The sequence below is a fragment of the Bubalus kerabau genome, chromosome 14 (assembly GCF_029407905.1).
Source record: "Bubalus kerabau isolate K-KA32 ecotype Philippines breed swamp buffalo chromosome 14, PCC_UOA_SB_1v2, whole genome shotgun sequence".
Taxonomy (NCBI): Eukaryota; Metazoa; Chordata; class Mammalia; order Artiodactyla; family Bovidae; genus Bubalus; species Bubalus kerabau.
Genome location: NC_073637.1, coordinates 84048064 through 84065938, shown reverse-complemented (window position 1 = coordinate 84065938; position 17875 = coordinate 84048064). Strand labels below are relative to the sequence as shown.

At 43.7% G+C, this 17875-nt stretch overlaps 1 protein-coding gene and 1 long non-coding RNA gene across 6 annotated transcripts in view; one reads left to right on the top strand and one right to left on the bottom strand.

Moving 5' to 3' along the window:
- LOC129627140 (uncharacterized) overlaps positions 1-7597 on the top strand; it is a 63716-nt gene extending 56119 nt beyond the window's left edge. Inside the window, exon 3 of the long non-coding RNA XR_008702441.1 lies at positions 7447-7597. This is a non-coding gene — a long non-coding RNA (uncharacterized LOC129627140). The remainder of the gene's footprint in view (positions 1-7446) is intronic.
- Positions 1-17875, bottom strand: part of COL14A1 (collagen type XIV alpha 1 chain) — a 230700-nt gene that overhangs the window by 54056 nt on the left and 158769 nt on the right. For all 5 annotated transcript variants that reach the window (XR_008702439.1, XR_008702440.1, XM_055546785.1 and 2 more), the window contains 5 exons: positions 17149-17235; positions 11242-11295; positions 9459-9554; positions 8223-8276; positions 7789-7842 (listed from right to left, as the gene is read on the bottom strand). Coding sequence is in view for 3 of the 5 variants with exons in the window: in XM_055546785.1 (XP_055402760.1) it covers positions 7789-7842; positions 8223-8276; positions 9459-9554; positions 11242-11295; positions 17149-17235 (345 nt within the window). In the remaining 2 variants the exon portion in view is untranslated. The remainder of the gene's footprint in view (positions 1-7788; positions 7843-8222; positions 8277-9458; positions 9555-11241; positions 11296-17148; positions 17236-17875) is intronic.

Sequence of the window (17875 nt, the reverse complement as noted above, 5' to 3'; positions counted from 1 at the left end):
TGGAAGGACTGATGCTAAAGCTGAAACTCCAGTACTTTGGCCACCTCATGCGAAGAGTTGACTCATTGGAAAAGACTCTGATGCTGGGAGGGATTGGGGGCAGGAGGAGAAGGGGACGACAGAGGATGAGAGTTTGAGCAAACTCCGGGAGTTGGTGATGGACAGGGAGGCCTTGTGTGTTGCGATTTGTGGGGTGGCAAAGAGTTGGACATGACTGAGCGACTGAACTGAACTGAAAAAGTTTGCACTTTCAAGGTACTCTGTCTACAGCATCTAAAAAGATGCAATGGATGTGCCCACAGAGCATGTTGTAACTCAAGTTAAAGTCAGAGGCTAGAATATTTATGCTTATGTAGTTATCAGAGATGGGCTTCCCTCGTGGTTCAGTAGTAAAGAATCTGCCTGCCAAGCAGGAAATTCGGGTTCGATCTCTGGTCTGGGAAGAGTCCCCAGAGAAGGAAATGGCAACCCACTACAGCGTTCCTGCCTGGGAAATCCCACGGACGGGGGAGCCTGGTGGGCTACAGGTCATGGGTTCGCTAAAGAGTCGGACACAACAACGACCGAACAGCAGCAGCGGCAGCGGCTGTCAGAAGAGCCCTCAGGACCGTGGCTCAGGAGCGACGGTCTCTCCTCACCCTCTTTGAAGCCAGGATGGTGGACCACTGACACGAACTGTGACTAAAGCAGGGCCGAGCAGGTCCTTTGACGACCACCAGCCCCTCGGGTACCAGGGGGCCCGTGAGCCGCTGGCATCGGACGTGTTTGCTGAACCAGAACGAACTTGAGCCCTGAGGACTGAAGAAACACTGAGACTCTCGCTGCACAGTTTCAGCCCTGAGAGCACCGGCGAGGGGCCAGGAGGCAGTCGGCCATACGGAACAGGCTGCTACCAGCAGCAGAGGCTTCAGACCAGCCACCAGATTAAGGGGCCAAGGAGCAAAAAGCCTCAGACCCTGAAACACTGGCCAGGTTAGAGACGGAGATCAGCCCTGAGCGCGCTTCCATGCGGAGTCACGCTGGGGAATTTTCAGTCACACACATGCAGATACAAACATATACATATGCATTTTATATAGGTGCACAATACGCTATTTTTAAAATGTACAAATTTATATATGTATTACATGTATAATTTAAATGTATATATAGATATATAAATGTGTATAGCTTTAGTAACCTGCAGTGGTGATTCCAGTGAATGAAAACAAAAGCAATATTCAACCCAAGAAATTACTTTGACGTGCAAAAGGTTTAACATAATGTATTACCCAGTGGTTCTAAAACCTAGCTGTTTATTAGAATCAGTAATTGTTTTTAAACTATACATTCCTAAGTCACACCCAAGACCATTAGTATCTGAATCTCTGAGGCTAAAGCTCAGGAATGTGCATATTCAAAAAACAAAGAAAACACAAAACAACAGCTTGATCACTTATGTTGTGGAACTGCTAGTTTTCAAATATAAACATGTCTGCCTTGGCCCCAAAGGGCAGCGTTGGAATCAGAGTGCAAGATGGATATCATGTGTATGCTGTCTCCAAGTAGAAGCATCTTTAAAGCCAGTAATAACAAGAACTAATTCACTAAGTAATGGTTCTCTCCTCAAATGGGCCGTTATCCAAGTAAAAGTGAAATGTAATCAAAGAAACATAGTCCTCATGTGTGAACTATCAGCTTCTACTTCATCAAGAAAGTAACCCAAACGGGGCTCCTTCTGCCCCCAAAACACTGGGTGAGGTGTCTTTGGTGATGGAGTCCTGCTTATTAATATCTTTACTGGAAGAGTTGCCCATATTAGCAAAGTCCACTTTAACCTTTAATATAATTTTGTGGAAAGAAAGAGTGCAGTGTTGGAGCCTGAGAGTGGATTAGAATCCTGCTGCAATGCTTGCTAGCTGTGTGGCACTGTTTGCGTTACTTCAAGTTTCCGAGCTTCAGATTCTCTGTGTCTGTAACGGGGTGACAGTCCCAGCATCTGTGGTCACTCTGAGGACTGGGGAACACAACATCTGTAGAGCGCTGCACTTAGCCGATAATCAATAATGTGGCTGCTGCTGTTTTTATTAAAATAATCTGCCAAGTCCCAATCGCAAAGACTGTCATCACTGTGGTTGACTGGGAGAAGGTTTTTTTGGGATTTTATTAAAAATCTGTCTAGACCCATGGAAAAGAAAATCAAATCATTCTCTCCACTAGCTTTGTGCTAGTTTTTTGTATTTCCTTTTCTGGAGGAGGAAGATACTCAAGGGGGTAATTATCATGAATCTTAGTATTTAACAAAATATCCCTTAGATGAATCTCTCATCAGAGCTTGACATTTATGATAGAAATTAAATCCAGATCGCTGACTCCAGTTCAGTTCTTCAAGGATATTTTAAGCAAGCACAACTTACTTTGATGAAATGGGACATTCATCACAAATACGGCCTTTGTGGAGTCGCTGAGTCGGGTCCGACTCTTTGCAACCCCATGGGGACTATAGTCTGCCAGGCTCCTCTGTCCATGGAATTCTCCAGGCAAGAATACTGGAGTGGGTAGCCATTCCCTTCTCCAAGGAGTCTTCCCAATCCAGGGATGGAACCGAGGTCTCCTGCATTGCAGGCAGATTCTTTACCGTCTGAACCAACAGGGAAGTCCTTGCATACATCAAATCCACATAAAAAGGAAACACGGTCCAAGGATCCTTTCAACATAGACTCCAAGAAAATTAAACAATAAGAACTTGCTTTTTCTTTAGACTTTCTTTTTTTTTTTTTTTTTTTGCAGTTCATTAAAATCTTCTCAGTTACCTTGATAATGTCAAGGACAGGCATTATAAAATACTGTCCTGTCCTGACTCATTGGCTCTACACTGAAAATAGTGAATACCAGCTAGAGTTGAATTTTTACACAGAAATTCCTTATATGAAGGGCTTCCCAGGCGGCACTAGCGGTAAAGAACCTGCCTGCCAGTGCAGGAGACCTGAGTTGTGGGTTCGATTCCTGGGACAGGAAGATCCCCTGGAGGAGGGCACAGCAAACCACTCCAATATTCTTGTCTAGAGAATCCCATGGACAGAGGAGCCTGGTGAGCTACAGTCCATGGGGTCACAAAGAGTCGGATACAACTGAAGTGACTTAGCATGTCCTTATTTGAATCAATTTCCACAATAGCTCTATGGACTCAAATATTATTTTTCCCACTCAGATGAGGAAAGGGAGCCTTGAACTCTTTAAGTGACTGGCTCCGTGTCCCATGGTTAGAGTTCAAACTCAGGTCTGGCTAACTGTCCAAGTCTCTGATATTTACCACTGGGCCATCCTGCTTCTCCTAACCACAAGTTCAGCAGAATTCATATGCAGAACTTTAAAACAGAATTTCCTCTTTCACAGATGGAACGGGAAGCCTGTGGTTATGGCATGAAAACGGGAGGTGCAGGGAGTGGTAACCTGGAGCAAGGAAGCATTCCAGTTCAGTTTTACTTGGAATTCTAAAACGAATACCCTTGGTACCAGGGAGGAATTACTACTATCTTCCAGGTGCCATAAAATATGTATCTCCCGGTCATTTTTATTTCTTGTCTCTCGGCCTTTTTATAAAACCATAGTAAGAATTGGAAAAAAAAAATCTTTTTTTAAAGTTTCTATTTGGAGTGGCTGACAGTCAGCTGGTGGTCTTGGATATAAGTGAGCCTCAGAACTAGAAAAAAGGTAGTTTTTCCTTTCTTTCTTTTTCAGTTCATATACTTATCATCCACGTCTTTCCTGTTTTTCCTGGTTCCTCTTAGGACCACTTGGATGACCAGGGTGGGGGCAGAGATGTCCAGCCTACATCAGAGGAGCCTAAAGACCGCAGGGTGGGCCCTGTGGTCACAGACATCAAGCAGAGAGGAGGAACGAGGCAGAAGGGAGAGGGCAAGACGAACAGGGAAAAGAAGAAAGGATGAGGGTGCTGTCGGCTGCAATGATGCAGGATGAAAACCGACGCCCGCGCCCACCCGGCTGCTCAGCCTGCTTGCACACTGCTGCTTTACACGGCGGGGTCCTGCACTGAGCCAGAGGCTGAGACTGCTTCAGGGAAGAAGTCCAACTTCTGCTGGCCTTGCTTATGGCCTGAGGCCCAGGGTTGAATATGAGCTGCCTCTACGAGTCCATGATTCCCCTTGGGAAAAGCCAGAATGAGCTAGAAATTTTAGAAAGAAAACATGTTTCCTGTTTAAAGAGGAGATGCTTAATCCTCTCTTTGTTCTCTGCTAAACTCCCCTCCTTGCAGACTAAATGGAGGGGTGACATTGGCCCTGGCTCCAGGTGAGGGACGCTGGCCTTTCCCTAAGCTAATAAGCAGGGCATCGATCACAGTTTGGGGCTGTGAATTCTTAACTCTCAGTAAGACAAAGATTTTTTAAAAGAAGGATGACCAGTAAGGGACAGCCCATCACTTGACTAGCAGAAGAAATGGGGCATGGTAATAATGCGAAGAGCTGACTCACTAGAAAAGGGCCTGAGGCTGGGAAAGATTGAAGGCGAGAGGAGAAGCGGGCGACAGAGGATGAACGGAGATGAGACTGAGCAAACTCAGGAGATGCTGAGGGACAGGGAAGCCTGGCGTGCTGCAGTTCATGGGGTTGTAGAGTCGAACACGACTGAGTGACGGAACAGCAACAAGGAATAAATGAGTGACTGCAGGGTTTGGTGGTGCTGTTTAGTCATTAAATCATGCCCGACTCTTTGAGACCCCATGGACTGTAGCCCGCCAAGCCCCTCTCTCCATGGGATTTCCCAGGCAAGAATATTCCCAGGCAAGAATACTAGAGTGGGTTGTCATTTCTTTCTTCAGGGGATTGTCCCAACCCAGGGATCAAACCCATGTTGCCTGCGCTGGCACATAGATTTTTTTACCTCTGAGCCACCAGAGAAGCCCAAAGAGTGATTTCAGTGCTTGGCGTAACGGCAAAACAACTGCCTTCCCGATTTCCTGGAAAACGCTTTCCAGGAGAGGCTCCTCGGGCGTCTCAGCAGTAAGTCTCTTCACCCCGTGTGTCTGCTCTCAGACAGCTCTGTGCCACGGTTGCTCCCGCCATCATCACCATAATCAGCATTATCGCTTTCCTTCTGAGCGCAACTGTGCCTCAGGCAGAGCGGGGATGAAAGTGAAGTCACTCGGTCGCCTCCGACTCTGTGCGACCCTGTGGACTGCAGCCCGCCAGGCTCCTCGGTCCACGGGATTCTCCAGGCAAGAACACTGGACCACCAGTTCCTGCTCCAGGGGATCTTCCTGACAGAACCCATGTCTTCTGTTTCCCCTGCATTGCAGGCAGATTCTTTACCACTGAGCCACCGGGGAAGCCCACATGACACACAGCTTGTACTGAATTAAGATACAAGTTCAACTAATATCTTATTAAACAAGATACTAAGATAATGAAAATATGTATATGCAGTCCCTCCCTCAAGCTGAGTAGGCATTCCAGGAGATACTACTACATATTATTATGTGTTAATGATGCCCCGAGAGTTGTACACTGGAATAGTATTACCTTCAAATATCTTTCCTAAAGCAACTGAGATAGGGTTGGCACAATTTTTTTAACATTAAATTTTTGATGAGTTAAATTTTTCTTTAACTCGTTTAAAGAATGAGTGTCCTCTGGAAACCATTTTAAAAACGCAATTCCCTTCCCATCCACAAATTTTTCAAAATAGGCATTAGAGGCAGATTGAGAGCAGGAGGAGAAGGGGACGACAGAGGCTGAGATGGCTGGATGGCGTCACCGACTCAATGGACATGAGTTTGAGTGAACTCCGGGAGTTGGTGATGGACAGGGAGGCCTGGCGTGCTGCGATTCATGGGGTCGCAAAGAGTCAGACACCACTGAGTGACTGAACTGAGCTGAAAGTTTTACCTTCAAATTGAGGGAGAGAGGGAAATAAAATCTATGTACAGATATATTAACACTTTATTAGGCCTTAAGACTTTTTATCCTATAGAACGAAACATGTTTGGAAGAATGGCAACATATTTATCAAAAAATCTGTGTTGGCATAGTGCTTTTAAAAGAATCCCAGACTCAAATGATCTGGACACTAACCCAATATGTTTGCTCTGGGAGAACTTTTCCAAGACTAGACTCTGTGTAGATAAATCAAGGAAATTCACTGAACCAAACCTTTAGAACTGCTGTTTTCAGAGCTTCAGAGTTTTCAGGAATCATGAAGGAACCTAGGTGTGTAACCACACAGGATCTTAGTCTAAGCCCTTTGCCAAAACATATAAATACTTTTAGACACTCCTTCCACATGTTCAAGACACCTACATAAATCTTACTTCTAGAGAATGCCTCTTTTTAGATACATTCACCTGGACGTGCTTTACCGACTAATCCCATTTGATGGATGGAGATTGAACTGAGATTTTAAGCAAATGAAAGTTGAATGTGAAACCAAAAAAAAAACCTAACATGGAAGGAATTTAAATTCCCACACCTGTACCCCTATAGAAAACATTTATTTCCTTATCCTTGAGCAGTATAGCTAAAGGCAACCTGGTCTGAGTAGAGAACTACGTCCTCCAGCTAATCATTTGCTCCCCTAGTGGGTTAGCTGTCCCTACGATATCAGCGAATGCCGCTGAACGAGCTGTCCTTGGCTGGACTGGATCTAAGTGGAGGCCACTGTACATAATCCAGTCTTAAGAAAAACTGCGTAGCTGCCAGTGACCTTTTGAGGAAGATCAGTCTCTCTCTGTTGCTGAAAATGTAATAACTTTCTATTGCCTTCCTGTAAGAGCTCAAAATCCTTGGTCCGAAAAAAAGAAGCAATGATGTCAGTGAATTTGTGTTTACCTCTTTGGGGCCATCTCTTGGCAAGCTCTCCACACCAAGGCATGTGCACACCCGTGTACACTTGTGTGTGCACACAGACACACATACAGACAGTGCACTCTCATCTCCGGCCACACTGAACCACGCGCAGGAACGGAGATGCCCACCTGCTCGTCCACTCCACCCTCCACCCGCCACGCATGCTGTTCCCTCTGCTTGCAAGGGCTTCCCCGTCCTTCCTGGCTGATTTCTCTCCCTCATTTGAAAACCAGTCTATGTGGTGCCGCCTCCGGGAAGCTTTCCTTCCCCAACCCTCCAGGTCTGGCTTGGTTATCTATTCCTGTGCCCTACAGGGCTCTGTAAATTCTCCCACGATAGCATGTTTCTTATTTGGTTCTGTTTCCCCCATTAAGCTCTAAATTCTTTGAGGACAAAACCCCTCAAACCTGGCTCAGTGAAGACATGTTGACCAAACAAACTCTGGATGTTAAGTCAGCCCTCAACCACCCTATACATTCTTTTATTGCCATGCACTTGAACAGGTTCCAAGAAATGACTGCTGATGTGTGCCAAAGAAATGGAGACTATTACAGATAGTCATCATCATTAAATTCCAATTCTTATGATTCTTGATTTCCTTTAGGTTTGTTCCTTGAGAATTTGAAACAACTGGAAAATCTGTTAGACCAACGCCCACAATTCAGTGCAAATTGCATTCAGCTTCTGGGAACATTCAGAAAGAGGTGTGGCTGATTTGAGAAGGTCTGCTGAAAGTTTCTAAGTTTTGAGGAAAGTTGTGGATATGGAAGAACACCAGTTAAGGTAAACGGATGCAGGATTGGCAGAACGTAGATAGATGGGAGAAAAAATAAAGGAAAAAACAAAACAAAGCACGTGGTTTGACTTCCCTGCACAGAGCCTGCCAGCAGAGAGAGACCTGGTGAGACGCGCACTGTGCTAACGGGCAATCTTGGGCACGTCTTACCCTCTGGCCCGGGGAGCCGTCGCGTCCTGGTGAACCAACGCTGCCCGGGACACCCTAGACAGAGCGAAGACAGGACGGTGTCAGAATCGCGGAAACAAATCACCCGCCCAGCCAGCTGCCCCGGAATAAGTCAAGGCCTCCAAACAAACCTGAAACCATACGGGTGAAGCTTTCCTGACTGAGGACACGGCACCCACAGCTTATTCACCGGGAGGAAAGCAAATGTCCCCCACCGGGGTTCACCCACCGGGGTTCACCCGGGGCAGCGTCAGGAGGACCCTCAGGTGGGGGCCAAAGGTCAACGAATACAGGCTGCTGGTCCTCAGCATAGAAACCGTTCACTGCCAAGATCACAGCAGACTTCAGAAGCTACGGCCCTTTTTCTTGGTAAAGCTCTAGACTGAGAGCAATGGAGTAAAAAATAAAAATAGTACCTGTGGGCCAGGCAATCCGATCTCTCCTTTCTCTCCTTTTTCACCTGGCATTCCCTGGACATCCGAAAGGACACGGGGGTTAAGTTCACAAAAGGAAACTGGTAAGTCCTTAGTCTCTTCCTCTGCTGACTCTTAACATTTTCAACATTAAATTGTTTCTACACTAACATCCAAATACAGCATATTTCACTTTTCACATAAGCTACACAACTTATGTAAGCATGCTTACAGAGTAGAAGGTTTATATTTCTGAATAGTTTAGACACAGTGCATACAATCTGATTTAGTTAAGCTTATATTGTAAATACATGAGCAGAGTCTTGAATATTTCAGTATTATTTATAGCTTAGATGTTAAAACTTACATCTATATATACTTTTGTTTTGTTTGGCTAGAAACTTATAAAAAGGAAAAGCAAACACAGCACCTGCCCTGTAGCAAGACCTCAACGAATTCTTAGTGTTAATTGTAATTACACAAGCTGGCATGGTAAATAAGAATAATTCATTCATGTGTAAATGGCTCTGGAAATGAAGACGCCTGAGCCAGGGACACGCCATCACACGCATGGGAGGATCTGCTGAAGCTGTGTTTCAACCATTTAGACTAAAACTGCACTTAAAAATGTGTACAATGGCACAAATACTAATTACAGAGACTGGTTTTATTCCTTAAATCTAGATTCCTCTACTAAGTTAAATGAAAATCAGTGAATGGAATTGAATTTGCTTTCAATGGTACAAACAGCTCATGTGGCTGTAAAGAGCATATCGTCTATAATGTTAAACTCATCGCAGCCCACTTTGATGGCCTGTTGAGATAAAGACCTAAATAAATGGCTTTGTGGTTGTAGCTCCACGATTACTACAAATACAAAATGAAAAACTTAAGTCATATAACATCTGTCCCTTTCCAGGTTTATCACACCCACTAAGGACTTGGTCAAACAAGAAAAAGGAGCCGTACATGTCAAGCCTTGCTTTCTTTTCTAGACAAATCATCTGTGGCTGTACCTACTCCCTGGGCACGTACATAAACGTACAGGCCCCGTTTACTGAGTGAAAAGCTGGCTTATGAATGAGCTCTCGATCATCATGCTCATTTCCCAGTCCTTACTTTCAGGGGCTGGAAGAGACTGTGGATCATTACTAGGGGTGGAAGACAAAAGCTCATTCTCTATAACTCATGGGGAAGTGAGAACAACAAAACCCGCCCCAACACTGACACACAACTCACAGGCATCCCTTGAATGGAGAGACCGCTTGGTCCCTGGGGCCCCGGGGGGCCCTGAGGTCCAGGAGGGCCCGTTTCACCCCGAGGGCCATCTGGTCCCTGGAAGGCAAGAAGGTCACGCCAAAGGTAAGTCAGACCCCCTGGAACCCAGAAATATCTACTACCCGATGTTCCTGCTGAGCGCATTTATCTTCTACTTCATTAACTTTCCTCAGACATAAAACGAGACACGAAGCCTCAGAGGACTCGCCTCCCAGGCCTAGAGTCATCAGCGAGCCAGGAGAGAAAACACAGTAGCTGCTGCAGCTTTATTTATAGTGGTTTCCATAAATAAGAACGCTGTGCCAACAATGTGAGGAATTAGACCCCCCACACTGCATCACAAATCTGAAAGATGTAAGCGGTACAAGACCACCCTCTTGGCCTTCGAAGGTTCCCACCATCCAGCGAAACGGCATTCCCTTCCTCGTTACTGTGAACTGTCATCTCTGGGGCGCTGCTCTGCGTTTATCGAAGATATTGTGGCATGTACTCTCATACGTGGAGCCAAGTAAGATCCATCGCCTCTGCCTGAGAAAACGTGCCGCAATCGCAAAAAGTAAAACAGAACAACAAAGAAGACCTCGTGTGGTCTGAGTGTGGAGCTGGGTGGTACCCGATCCATGCTCTCCAGCCTTCTTTCACTGACTCCCCCTCGGCCTCGCCCCATTCTCTCTTACCTTGTTCCACTTGTCTCCAATTTTCTACTAAAAAAAAGCTGCAGTGTTCTCTCCTCCATGAATAAATGCTGTGTGGATTTAATAAGTGATCGTGTTGAAGCAGTAAGTCAAGCAAGATGGCTGGGGACGACACAGAGCAGCACAGTGAAGATGAGACAGGCGGAAGAGCGATCAGAGGCCTGAAGCCAAGGAGCTGGGGGTGACTCTCAAGGCAGTCGTGCACGACTGCAGGGCTTAAGGGTGTGATGTGCTCCAGTGTAACTCTAAAGAAACGAATCTGGGGCGATATGAAGACTCAATCCAAAACATCAGGCCCCTGGAGCCAGAAATAGAGACGATGGGTGGGGCCTGAACTCGCTTAGGCTGGGCGCCTGCCACCCCTTAGGTGCCTATGTGCAAAGCAGGGAAACGTGTTCCTGGACCGGGAGCGGCAGGGCGTGCTCCTTTGAGTCGCGGCCTCTGTACGGGGTACAGACTGAACCACCCCGCTTGGTGGCCTTGGGCAGTGAGAACGGAAGACAGGGCTGTGTGTCTGACGGCGCGTGGTGGGAGGGAAGGAGAGGAGTGTAAAACCTTAAGGTCCCTGGAGGACCGCGGCCTGGCTGTGATTCAGCGCTCCGCCTAAGACGCATCTTTGTTGCAGACAGGAAAGAGGAGAGCAAGAGCAAGAGCCGCGTAAGCAACCGAAGCGCCCGGAGCACTGACACTCCGTCTCGGACCAGAAACCTTGCCACCGAGTTAGGGCTTCTTCTGATGAAAACACACAAGCTTTTAAGAATAAGGGGAAAGGCTTCAACACAACTTCCATAAAAATATAAGAAGCTTTACAACGTTACGTGGCAGCCTGGATGGGAAGGGAGTTTCGGGGAGAATGGATACATGGATGTGTCTGGCTGAGTCCCTTTGCTGTCCACCCGAAACTATCACAGCGTTACTAATCGGCTATACGCCAATATAAAACTTTTTAAAATTTAAAAAATATATAAGGAGCTTTAGATTGCCAAGGGTAACTATTACTTAACTCCAAAAGTATACCATGCCTGGGGATGAGAGAGAGAGAGCCTTACCTTTAGGCCCGGGTCACCTCGCTGGCCTTTTGGTCCTCGGAGTCCTGGGCCCCCCTGGCAGAAAGACATTAAGTGTTAGCACAAAGACAAATATGAAAGCAATATAGCGTATTCGTTTCCCTTAATAATATGGATTATGTAATTCTTATTTCGTACAAAGGCCAACACATTGTGTAATGATATGTTCACTATGTTCCTCAACTGAGGTCTGTCCCCCAGATTCACCTCTTCTTGTTAATGGTTTCAGAGTTTGAGAAAACTTTCTATGCTAAATCCCTTTAAATTAAAAAAAAAAAAAGCTACAGAATCTTTTGATTGCATGTGTAAGATTACTGCTATTAATACTGCAAATAAGAAAAAATATACTGTTAACCTAAAATTATATGCATGTCTTATACCATGACTTTAAGATTAAATTATTTATTTAGATTGTATTATATTACATTGTAAAAAGCATATAAAATAGTAACAATTTAGTTCTCTTTATTTATATCATAAAAAGCTATTCAGTGCCTCTGAAACTTCAGTTATTTGCATTTTCCTCTTAAAACTTCTGTCGCATTAATGCACTCCCTGTACTATTATTTAGTAGTATTTTCTTTGTACATATACATACATAATACATAATACAGTAAATATGTATATATGTGTATATACAGTCTTTGCAAACATATTCTTTGTATATGTGTGCATAACATATATGTAAATATACTCTGAATATTTTTTACTTGGCTCTTACTTCACTTAAATCTACTTCAAAAGCAAATATTATATACTATAGCAGATGGAAAAACATATTACTTACTAAGAATGTGAGGCAAACCTGAAAATATACTATAAATAACGTTACTGAACTTGGCTAGATGTTGTCCCTGGTGCCGACTGTGAGCAAAGGGTTTGCTCTATTAAAAGGGGGCGTGAGTAAGGGTTAGAAGGGTCATGTGGGCACCGGTCTAAGAATATTGCTTTCACTTGAGTAGAAGGATGAAAAGATCATTGAAAATGGAGTGGCTTTCTCACTGGGTGAGTCCATTTGACCTCCGGCTGTGTCCGTGACCACTGATGATCCTTCTGTTACCATCAGCCCTTCCCTCCCTTGGGAAAAGACTGGATCAGGCGACAGTCAAGGCCTCCTCCAGTTCGTCTGAAGCACTTACACTCACTGCCAGCACCAGTCAGCTGCTTATCTTCCAGATTTTTAGCATACAGTAACCAAATCATTATTTAACTTATATGCAGAGTACATCATGAGAAATGCTGGGCTGGATGAAGCACAAGTTGGAATCAAGATTGCCAAGAGAAATATCAATAACCTCAGATATGCAGATGACACCACCCTTATGGCAGAAAGTGAAGAGAACTAAGGAGCCTCTTGATGAAAGTGAAAGAGGAGAGTGAAAAAGTTGGCTTAAAGCTCAGCATTCAGAAAACTAAGATCATGGCATCCAGTCCCATCACTTCATTGGAAACGGGGAAACAGTGGAAACAGTGGCTGACTTTATTTTCCTGGGCTCCAAAATCACCGCAGATGGTGACTGCAGCCATGAAATTAAAAGACACTTACTCCTTGGAAGGAAAGCTATGACCAACCTAGACAGCATATTGAAAAGCAGAGACATTACTTTGCCAACAAAGGTCCATCTAGTCAAGGCTATGATTTTTCTAGTAGTCATGTATGGATGTGAGAGTTGGACTATAAAGAAAGCTGAGTGCCAAAGAACTGATGCTTTTGAACTGTGGTATTGGAGAAGACTCTTGAGAGTCCCTTGAACTCCAAAGGGATCCAACCAGTCCATCCTCAAGGAGATCAGTCCTGCGTGTTCATTGGAAGGACTGATGCTGAAGCTGAAACTCCAATACTTTGGCCACCTGATGGGAAGAACTGACTCATTGGAAAATGCCCTGATGCTGGGAAAGACTGAAGGTGGGAGAACAAGGGGATGACAGAGGATGAGATGGTTGGATGGCATCACCAACTCAATGGAGGTGAGTTTGAGTAAACTCCAGGAGTTGGTGATGGACAGGGGTGCTGGGGTGCTGCAGTTCATGGGGTCACAAAGAGTCAGACATGACTGATCGACTGAACTGAACTGAACTGAACTGAATCAAATCATATTTTATGTAAGTGCACACGTCTCTATAGGAAATATTACCTGTAGTGTCTCTAGTATTATTTGACATATATAGATTACATATATGACACAACACTTTTCATATATTTCTGAGTTAACTTAATATGTTTTTCCATAACATGACATATAAATCTAACTTACTGTAAATGAGTTGCATAGTTGTCTGAACAATGAGATAATTTGTTTAACCATTCTTTCATTATTGGAAATGTAGGGCATTCTCCCTACAATTTGTTACTGTCTAAACAATACTACAATCACCATCGTTATACATGCCCTAAGTACAAATTTTAATATTCAAGTACAAATTTTAATATTTAAGATATCAATGAGGAGAATTTTAAATGAAATGTAACAGATAGGCAGATATATTGTCAAACTGTGCTGTAAAAACATTGCACCAGTTTATTCATCTGTTAGGAGTTGATGAAGAGAGTCTCTGTTTCTCTAAACTTTAGTCTGCACTTGATATTTTCAAGCTTTACATTTTTATGAAGCTGGTAAAAATAATATCTTGCTCCTATTTTAATTTTTATTTCCCTTAAGACTCCTATGATTGAGCATCTTTTCATAACAGTTGTCCATTTGCCTTCTATCTCAATACAACTACCGATTCACATTCTTCACCCAGTTTTCTATTGGGTTACATGTCTTCTTCTCTTTAATGTGCAGAAACTCTTCATATATTTGGATACCACATCCTTAACTGTTACAGATGATGCAAATGTTTTTCCCAACTGTGGCAGACACTGTTGGTTGATTACCAAAGCTTCTTTTCTGACTTCCTTCTCCATTTCACTTTTCCTGCTATAAAGACAGAGATTTGCTTGCCAGCCTCCAAGGAATGGGCATATTAACTGGTTTGAGCCAATATGATCAAGAAGCTGTAAGTCTAAAGAAAGCAAATTTGGAAGCTGGAACAAGCTTGGGTCTTGATAAAGTTGTTGAACAGCCATATTTGCTTGGGACCATCTACCTCTAGGTCTTTTGCTGAGCAAATTATGAATGTTCAAGCATCCCAGTGATCTACATCAATGCATTCATCAAGTTTTCTGTTCCTTGCAAGAAGCCTAGTGTGTTCCAATTAACATACTCATTCTGGGACACCTCTTTAATTGTGTTTGTTCATCTTAAATAATTGTCTTTTAGTTGAAGGTTTTGTCCAAATGTGGCAATTTGGCTCACAGATACCCGAGGTACCAGGTCTACAAAATCCAGGAACCTTTTTATACTTCTAACTTATTTTCCACCTGATACCTAACCTTCATCAGGGAGTGGGTGACAAGAATTCAACAAATGTTTGTGGATGTGAACTTTCATCCTTTTAATAAGAAAGGGTTAGGTGAGGCAAAAGGAATATGGTTCTTTCATCCATGGTGTCCTATGGCTTTTCTGGAGTTTTATTGGCACCTATCACTGGGTAAATTCTTGAATAAGAAAACAGTTGCAACTATGTTAAATCATCAGACAGGGTTTATTACATACATTGGGGGATTTGTTGCTTTTATTGCTTAGTCGCTAGGTCATGTCCAGCTCTTTGCGACCCCATGGAAGAAGCTTGCCAGGCTCCTCTGTCCATGGGATTTGTCAGGCAAGAACACTGGAGTGGGTTGCCCTTTCCTTCTCCAGGGGATCTTCCTGACCGAGGGATTGAACCCATGTCTCCTTCATTCAGGCAGATTCTTTATCACCGAGCTACCTTGGAAACCACACTGTTTCAGACACTGTTTCTTCAATAGTTTATTATGCTTGAAAACGCCAATGGCTTTTCTCGTTTGCCTCTACTTCCTTCCCCGCAAGTCAGAGCTCAGCCCTGCTTTCCTGCTTCTCTGCTGCTGCTTTCCTCATTGCAAAGTTTGACTCTTAGGTCACACATAAATATTTTATAACTTGTTCCAGCAGCATTGCCGATGAAGAAAACTTGAAAAGCCTCCAGCTAGAAAAGCTTATTAATGCTGTTTAAAATAAAATAAAGGCTGTTCTAATTAAGAATTGAACCCTTAAGCACCATAATGAAAACGAAACAAAGCACCAGAGCAAAGGCATCACTGAGGCTGCCCCGAGGGAGGGGAGGGGGTGGCTGAGGTTTCTGGAAAGCACGGTCACACAGCCCACACAAGGCAGTGAAGAGGGCGCCGGGCTCCGTGAGGAGCAGGGGCTGGGCAGAACATGGGTGTGATTGAAAGCGGAGGAGCTCGAAAGGCAGCAATATGAGTGAGCTAGAACAACCACAAAAAGTCTCACCAGCAGGTGGAAAAGCAAGATTTTTTTCCACTTTAGCTATGGGAAAAGTAAATGTCTCCACTAAGAAATACTACCCAGAAACTGATTCTCATACAATTGAGGGACCATAATTTACTGGTTTTCAGCTGGTTTGTACGGCCAGGATATTAACAGAAGCAGACACATAACGCTCTCTCAAAAAATACAGCTCAAACATGGGCTCAAAATATTCCCAGAAAGTTTCAAGTAATGCAAACTCAAATATACAACCCCCAAAATAAAAAAGACATGTGGAAACAACACAGCATGAATAAAACTACCAACAAAGCAAATGGAAGAATCAAGACCACATATACTACAGATGCTGAGATGATCAGATAAAAATGTAAATCATACTAAAATATGTAAAGAAAAAAGTTTTGAAAATGTTACAAAAGAAGAAGAGGCTATACACATGACCAGAAGGTTTGAAATGGAACCAAACATAACTTCTAGAGAAACTAAATATGGTAATCACAATCAGAAACACCATGCCTAGGGTAAGCAGCGTATTAAACAGAGCTAAACACACAGTACATCAGAAAGTAATTTTGAAGATATTACACAGAGGAAAGCCTGGCAACACAAACAGGAAATAAATTAGAGGTTAAAAAGAGAGTAGAAAGAGGTTAAAAAGACATGAGAGTAAAATCAGAAAGTATAATGCACATCTAGTTGGCGTTTCAGAAAAATAGAGATGATCAGAGAGAGGGAATGTTTCAAGAGAAAATGACTGACAAAACTCCAAAATGTATAAGAAACATTGGTATTCAAATTCATAAAGCCCTCAACGTTCCAAGACTACAAAACAATAGCATCAAAATGTACTGTGGTGAAACTTCTGATCATTAATGACAAAAGGATCCTAAAAGAAACTAAAGGAGAAAGTATTTCTCACAGAAAAATGACAGTTAAATCAACTGACAGCTGACTTCTCTGTAACACAATGGAAGCGATAAGACATTGCAATAGCGTCTACAAAGTGCTCAGGGGAAATAACTGTTAGTCTAGCACTGCACTCCCAGTTTATTAGTTTGGAGGCTGTCTGACTGTTTTCATGGAGGTCAATAGTAACACTTAAGCAAGGTAGGAGATTTATTATTCTCTCATATTAAAATCCGAGCTGTTCCGGCGCAGGCGAGTGGCTTTACCGCCCCAGGCAGCGTGAAGCCTTTGGTGCCCCCTCCCTGCTGTGCTGTGCCCAACAGCTCTGTTGCCACAGCGAGCCCACTGCCTCATGCTCAAAGGAGGGCGTTCGGTTTTCATTTAAGAGCAACATCCAGGGTGCGTGCATACGCCTTCTCTCTCCCTGGCCAGAACTTAGTCACAAGGTCATCTTTACTTGCATAATTGCTAGGAAATCAAGTCTCAAGCTGAATGGCCATGAAGTTGGCCATGTACGCAGGGGAGTATCTTCTATTAAAAAAGAAGCAGTAGCGATGATTCAGGGGAAATTAATAACCTTTGTAACAACTATCAAATAACACTTAAGGTCAAATGAGGCAAGACTTACCGGTGGGCCCGCTGGTCCCAGAGCCGCTTTATTGATTTCCGAACAGGAGCAGGCATGCGGGAGCTCTGGGCAGGCCTCCTCATCCCTCTGCAGAGAAAAAGAAATAGCATGACTATTAACAAGATGGTCCATACAAACGACTTTATGACTCAAAGGAAACATTTGGAGACACTTCAAAAAAATCCTTCAGTGAGCATTAGTCTAGAAAAACAGAGAATATTCCCTTCTGACCACAAAATCTTTTCTTTAAAGAAGCAATGAATGGGTATCTAGCAAGGCGTTAATCAACACCGTTATCAAAGGATGTTGACAAAACCAGCTTGGGAATCCAGGTGAAGCAAGAAAGGCAGAAGTGGAGGTGCAAAACCAAAGATTCTGGTTGCCATTTAATTCAGCTGGTTAAGTGGTACTCCATGAACTAAAGGTCCTGAAAACTTCCTTAGTGTTACAACACTTTTTTCCATTTCAAAGGATAAAAGAAAACGTGTAGCAATAGTCCATCAAAACACCTGCATCCACACTAAAACCAAGAGCCAAAAGAAAATAAAACGGTGGTTAAACACATCATACACACACCTGCAGCAATTTTAACTACTGCTCACATTCTGTGGCTGAAAGTGAGAATAACATCACAGCACCAACCTAAAGCTTTGGGATAAGAGGTCATCTCCTCTTGGAGAATTCTGATGCCAGGTGACACCACAAGATAGATGATTTAGGTCAGACT